This window comes from Charadrius vociferus, unplaced genomic scaffold (genome assembly GCF_000708025.1).
Source record: "Charadrius vociferus isolate BGI_N301 unplaced genomic scaffold, ASM70802v2 scaffold13, whole genome shotgun sequence".
Classification (NCBI taxonomy): domain Eukaryota; kingdom Metazoa; phylum Chordata; class Aves; order Charadriiformes; family Charadriidae; genus Charadrius; species Charadrius vociferus.
In genome coordinates this window covers 1,582,085-1,589,279 of record NW_009647763.1, presented here as the reverse complement: position 1 = coordinate 1,589,279, position 7,195 = coordinate 1,582,085, and the positions used below count along the sequence as shown (strand labels likewise).

General features: G+C 45.6%; 1 protein-coding gene across 1 annotated transcript in view; it reads left to right on the top strand.

The window, feature by feature from the left end:
- The window catches only part of LOC104284054, a 14,781-nt gene that overhangs the window by 5,893 nt on the left and 1,693 nt on the right, over window positions 1-7,195 (top strand). Inside the window, exons 3-6 of the mRNA XM_009882336.1 lie at window positions 310-506; window positions 864-939; window positions 4,371-4,492; window positions 6,975-7,030. Of these exons, the coding sequence (XP_009880638.1) occupies window positions 310-506; window positions 864-939; window positions 4,371-4,492; window positions 6,975-7,030 (451 nt within the window). The remainder of the gene's footprint in view (window positions 1-309; window positions 507-863; window positions 940-4,370; window positions 4,493-6,974; window positions 7,031-7,195) is intronic.

Here is a 7,195-nt window from a genome sequence, read left to right as displayed (position 1 = left end):
CTCCCGGGGACGCCGGCCCCGGACCCCCGTTGCACCCCGGGGCGGCAGCTGGGAAGCGGCGGGTTCAGGGGGTACCACGGCCATGAGCTGTCTCCCCGCCTCTGGTGCAGAGCTGTGGCTTTCTGGGATGGGGTTCCGCTTGCAGAACCAGTACTAACGCTGTTTCAGGGCTTAAACCAGCAAAGATTCGCGGGTCCAGGCTGCTTCAGGACAAACTTTTCGATCTGTCCAACACTGAGAAGTCAGGGTGGTTTCCGTGGTTTTTTTTTTTTTGTTTTCTTTTCTTTTCTTTTCTTTTCTTTTTCAAAGTGATTTTACAACCACAGTAAGAGAGCCAACTGACCACAAGTCCCTTCAGCTCTCCATTTTGCTTTCTCGCAGTGACCTGCAGGCTGCGGTCCCAGCAGCCTTGCCTGGCACTGGCCAGCGCCTGGTGGCCTCGCTGGTCGCATGGCGAACATGGAAACCTTCACGAAGGGCCTCCTATGCAAAGTTACACCTGGACGGTAGCAAAACTGCCTTCCCCCAGCTCCTCCGGAGGGAGAGAGGGCCTTAATTTAACCCTGCCTGGCTAAGGGAACTCGGATATTCGGTTGCCTCCCAACCTGCAGCTTAAAATGGCCTGATGTGGGTTGTAGACGGAAAAAATGCCATTTCCTGAATATACCTCTCTTTTGCATGGGGGCCTAAATCAGGGGATAATTGGGCCTCTGTTTCAACTTGCTGAGCTGCTTCTGTATCTGGCATCGCCAGTGTAATATTCTTACTGTACACTCCCAGTTTCTGGGCTTTTGGGGGTCTTTTCGGTTGGTTTTTTTGCTAGAACACGTGGGTCTGATTACATCTGCTTTTCCCTCAACCAGAATACTTCTGGACAAGTAAGCAGACCCGCCTTAAGATCCTGGACAAGGGTACTTTGGGGACTGGGGAGCTGGAAGGGTACGTTGCAGCTGGGAGAGCTGGGACTGCTGCCCTGGGCAGATCCCTTTTCACCCAAGCACCGTGGACTGACTTCCAGCAGCTTTCCATTGCGACACTCTGCGTAAGCTAAATCTTCAATATATTGCAAGAGCAATATATTCCTTTCTCGGCCAAGTGATGACTGCAGGTCTTGCTGTAGGTGGAAGACATCTGGCTAGTGCGACAAAAATATCCGTCTCCCCCATTAGACAGAGAGGAAAAGCTAGTGCGGAGCTGCTGAAATTTGCATTGCACAGGGAAGAAGTGCTAATACAGTAGAGCTGTTGAAATTTGCTTTCTCCTGTCCTGACACTGCTTCTCATGTCCCTGAGTGCTGATGGGTGTGTGCTTTGCGTCAGCCCTGAGTGTTGTGGGGCAACTTTCAGCTGTTTTTTTCTAGTTAACAAGTTGTCAAAGAGGAATAGTATCCTTGACTTTGCTTGTTTAAGCCTTGGCTTATTTAACTCAAAATTTATTTAAATACTTGGCTTATTTAGACCAACTTGATTTTGCCTCTTCTCTAATTTTCATGACATCAGTGCCACTGTCTACTCAAATACTATTTACATCTGGAGACAGGATGTAACGTATGAGTTCAGGTTTGATGTACTTTGTTTCCTTTTTTCTATGCTAATGCCATTAGGCTCAAAATAAGTGAGGGCATTTACAAAGGAAAAAATGCCTAGCAGGCATTTGCAGCACTGCTGCAGGAAAACAGAAGTTAATTAATTGAGGTGCATAACTTGTGTTTTGCATACAGTAACTACTATGCACTAACCGTCCTGTGCCTCTCCTGATGAAATGAAAACTTCAGAGTGGATCCCCATCAATAGAAAGTTCCATTAGACAGTTTCTTAATTGAGCTGCAGCTGAGAAGAGGAAGAGGAAAAAGCAGCCGAGTCACTTATTTTAAATGGGGACAAAGGGGCAGGAACAGACGGACAAAGATTTGCAAATAGGAGTGTCTCCTAAACTGCATTGCTTCTTAATGCACATTTGCAAATGCCACATGAGAGGGAAGAAGTGGAAAGGGAAAAAGAAGAGTAGGATGTCATTTGGTAGGGAGGCAAGGAAGGGATTTTGTTTATAAAGCTCTATACTGGTTTGCATCTGGAAAGTACTTGGCTGGCAGCGTCTGTGTATTATCAAAATGTTGCAACGCAGAGCTGCTGTGCTGCACTGTAATATGACTCAAGATGACTTAGTCTGGACCATTGCAGGATTAAACTGTTGGCTGTGTGTTTGAAACATATCAGTAAGCCATCAGATATGACAAGGATTGTTGGCAATGTCATTACTTGGAGAGGGTGGTTGTCTTTATAGTGATGAGGCTGTAAGTTTAGGAGCAATATTTGTGGGTGACTGTGCCCTCCTGGGGCTGCTCCCAGTGACTTGGCTTTGAATTACCACTGTAAAAGATGGGCGTGTACCTGTGAGGTAAAGGTGATCCCACGGAGGTTAACTCTTTCTTGTATTCCTAACAGCCAGTTGGTATTCATTAAATACACAGCAGCTGACACAGAAAAAGGGAAGCATTCATCTGGATCCTTAGTAAGTGCCGGAAAAAAAAAAAAAAAAAAAGGTGGAACTTAGAAGTAGGAGCCCAGCCTTTGTGAATCATGTTTTACCGTGGCTGTGTCACTATACCTGTGTCCCTAGAGGCATGGACTTTGATACCACTGGTTATTGGTGAAGCTGAGTGCGCTTGTCAACTTCACTGAGAGGCCAGGTAAATAAAGGAGGAATGTTACAGGTACACTTATCTTTTCCATATGCCTCCTTTCAGGCATGTTTCTGTCTGATTTACGATGCCAGGATGTATTCGAGACAAGCTAACTTATTTTGTAGTGTCAGCCGAGTGCAGGCACTCGGAAAATGCTAATGGAAGAGGTGTAACGGTTGGGGTCCCTGTCTACACCCAGAAAACATTTACTGCAACTCCCCAGTGAAAGATCCCAGTGAGCAGGTGAGGATGGAGTTCCTGCCGGTGGGCTTTGCTGCCCCCGGGCAGGCGCACCTCCACAGCTAGCAACCCAGAGATGTTAAAAGTTGGAAATTTATAGGATTGTGCCTCTCCTGAGCCCCCGGCAGAGCCAAGTGACTGACGTACTAGTGGGCTTTGATTTAATAGTTTGTTAGTATAGCAGTTGATCTTCCTGCACTCTTAAAGCCAAAACAGAGCTGTGATTCCCAATATTAGATCCCAACCAGCCCTCCTGGCAAACCTTTCACTCTGTGCTGTGCTGTGCTCATGGTGGGTATGCACATAACTTCCCTTCACCAGTCGTGCTACCATGGAAGTTTGCACATTATGTGAGTGAGAAAATATTACTGACAGTGCTCTCTTGCTCGCAGTCCACTATTCCGCAAAAGCAGGTATTTTGGGGCATTCTATGTAATGGGCTCTCAAGGCCAAACAAGAATTGCTACCACCATTTATATATAGAAAAATATTATAACTACAGTGTAAAAACGTGACTCATCTGTGCACGTCATGGTAAAAACTTCTACCCTAAGAATCCAGTTGTTCACAAGCTAACAAACTAGCTTCTGCTTTTGTAAGTAAGTGAACAAAGATGGGAAAGGCTTGTTACATCAAGCCTGTAGCAGTTCATTTTCCTGCTAGACTATTTTCCCAGTACTTTTATTCATTTCTAAAGGGAAATCTAGATTTAAATATCCTACCCTGTAGAGCTTCCATCTCCTCCCTGGTGAGGCTGAGGCACAGCCAAATAAAATGAGGAAACACACCTAACAGGAAGGCTCAGTTGCCTTTTTTTTTTTTTTTAAATTTCATCATATTTCTGGTGCTCATCATTAACTTTAAATAATCCTGACCCCTCCTAGTTATTTGCACGATAACATTTGCAGCTTAATTCATTCCCATAGTCATCGTTAATCAAGCTGTGTAATAAAACTCTTAATGCTTCCTCATAATTATAGACCTTCATCCCCCGAACAGTTTGGGTTTTTTTTAATGTTCTTTCAACACCACCTAATTGATAAATACTTTTCTGCTGATTAGATGCAAAGAACTTGACTCTTCTTTGAGGCAAAGCTGACCTGGGGAACGCTAATACCTCCAACTGTTCTTCTGCTTTTCTTCTGTCCTATTTATGCAGCCCCAAATTGCTGTGGTGGTGGTGTTTGATTTCATAAACAGACATCATATTTATGCCTATTTTGAGGAAGAAATACTCTCTCTGCCAAATGAAGGGATCTGAGAATTTTCTGGTTTTATGGAAAACTTAAATTCTGGCTTAGTGTCTCATGATTACAAAGTACTTCTGAGCACAAACCAGATAGAAATTGAGGCTGATCTGTCTTTTTCTGAGTGTGAGCAAGCGTCTCCAGCTCTTAAGGCAGCAAACGGTGAAGAGTGTAAACCCGCTCCTCTTCCCTCCTGGCAGCCGGGAGCCGTCAGCAGAGGATCTCTCAGAGGCAGACAGGCGAGCTGGGTGCCTGCGGGGGCTCAGGCGGCTCTCCAGAGTCTCTGAGGGGAAAAAGGAGTTGGGAAAGTCTGACTTGATAGGTATGGGGGTGAGGGAGATCCTGCACGGAGAAACGTCCATTTCAGTCAGAGCCCTGCAGCAGCGCTGCCGCTGAAAGCTGTCCCCGTTGGTGGGGGTAGCAATGGTTTGTGTGGGATGGGAGCGTGCCAGGGATGCACCTGATGCTCGGTAAGGGTGCAGCCTCCCACCCCAACCTCTTCCATCAGTCACGTATTAAAAGACTTGCAGTTAATTTTTTTGAGATTTTTCTTACATTGTGTTATATACGCAAATCCAGAGCTTTTTGCTGCTCTTCCCATGACTCCCACTGGTGCTTGTGTGGCAGGCTGGCTGCTGTTTAGTCCAGCCCAGAATAGACCCATCCAGTGCCGTGGAGAGCACCTATGAATTAGTTTTATCAATATTAAGCCACTGATACCTTCCACTGGAGAAGATAATCCAGCAGGAGAAGGAGAGAAAGGCATGGGGTCACCAGCACTGATCCCTGTCACATGTGAGCACAAAACCCACTGAATTTTGTAATGGTGGTGCCTATTGCTGTCCTGTTTCTGAAGACCTGAAACAAAGCTTGTACAGATATATGTGTTGTCATTTACACATCGCCAGAGACAAGAAAATAAATCACTGTGAGAAGAGCCGGGGCTGACCTGTATCCAAAAGCTTGTTAAGCTTGTAAAGTAAGCACAGATGATACGGAAATAGCAGAAAGAGCACTAGGGGCTTTCCGGCTCGTATCTCCTCCAGTCATGTTTGTGTGGCACCAAACCTCAGGGTGTCTAACCTGCAGGTGTATTTGAGTTTGCAACCTAAATTTTATCAGGCAGATGCCAGACTTGGCTTCTTACGCCGTGCCAGCATATGTAATGCATCTGAAAGGGAACGTACTTTGATAACTAAGTGTTCTTTCTTCTTCTTGTGCTTTTTTTCTTAATAGGGCAAATATCGATAAATAGCAATCCTTGGTCATTTAGTCTGAACCTCTTTTCCTGGGCTGGCTGTGTGTAATGGTTAAATATCCCTTTGTATTAGTTATCCCTAAATAAATCCTATTGGGGAGACAACATCCAGTACCTGCACTAGGTACGTCAGAGAATATTTTGTATGAAAAGATTTCATCAGACCACTGACGTAGCTTTAATCTCCAGGCGCTCATCGGGTGTCCTCCCTCCCTGCTTGCCCTGCAGCACTCTCTTAGGGAAGGGGTATGAAACATGCCCACCTGGCTGAAGGAGAACTTGTTTGAAAAGTTTTTGCTGTCTTGAGTAGCTCCAAGAAGGGAGAGGGGAAAGAAAACCCTTTTCCTTACCTTTCCGACACCAGCATCACTCTCTTCAGATGGTGGTGGTAGTGTTTCGGGATTTTGGGCTGAGATCCGGCTGACGGATGGCTGCTGTATTTCACTTCTGCTATTGGAATACAGGGAAAAGAAACCAGTTCAGGCGGATCTAATGAAAATAGCTGTAAAACAATGCTTTGCTTTCAGAGAGTAAATTGATGTACGTAGTAGAGGTGTCTGAGATAGTTTTACTGCATTCTCTGTCTCAAATTACTAGTTTTTCTCCATTTATGCAACTAGTAGAGTAGGTGGGTTAAGGTGGAGGATTTTGAATCCTTAGAAAAAGGTTCTCTGTCTCACCCTCTTTGTCCTCTTAGTTTTTGCGCAGAAAGAACAGAGGCTACTTTGAAAGGAGGGTGTCTCCAGCGTCGCTTCGGCTGCGTTGGAACAGACAGCTCTGATGAAAGAGAGATTTTTTGGAAAACGTTCTGACCTAGATCTCACTGCTCGCTCTATTCCTACGTTAGAGGGAGCTCGGCATCTGGCCCTACCTCTGTCTGAATGTGTGAAAGTAGAAACCTGTGTTATGCAGATGTGGAAAGTGAGCTGTGATGACAGCTGACTGGAAAACAAAGCAGTAGCCGTGTGGTTTAGCCCATGTGGGCAGGTATCCTGCCTCCAGGGCAGGAACACCTTTGCTTTTTGTTGTTTGCATTGGACTCACCCGAACTCCTTGCTTGGTTTCTGAAGAGGACAGTGTCTGGCCATAACGATGGCCTTTCCACAAGCCCCATGTTACTGTGAAAGCAGAATTGCCAGCTGTTTTTCTGGGAGTTTTTTTTTACCTTTGTTGTTCCGGCGCTGGCCTGTGGTGGGTGAGCTCTGTGCTGATGCTGCGCTGCTGGGATAAGGCCACTTGCTTCGTGTCTGAGCCTCTCTAGCCTGCAGTTACTTGATGCTGTTGCTTGAACCTGAGAGTCTGCACCACCCCGTCCCATCAAATGTCAAAGTAATGATTCAAAGAGGACTCTTCCACTCCACCTCTGACTCTGCTGTCTCTTCTCTACCTGGTACATTTTAGCTGTTTCTGAAATCTTTTCAGCTGTGAATAGATGTTTATCTTCAAGAGCTTTCTCTTTGTCATCTCTCACTTCAGATATTTCAACTCCATTTCTTTTTTGGTCATGCTGATTTTGCTCTACATACTTTATTCTTGTCATAAACAGGCAAGAAGCTGAATGCTGACGGCACTATTACTTCCCGGCAGTTATTTCCTGTGGTGGTACTCCCTTGTCTGCTCTCATGCTTCCCCATGCATGGAAGTAGTTTTGTAAACTTGCATGTCAAACAGGAACAATATGTGCATTCTCAGAGGTTGTGTGCCCTGCCTGCTTAGGTGTCTGTGGGTCTCTTACAGGTGCGGGATTTGGAGGTGTTATCTCCGTTA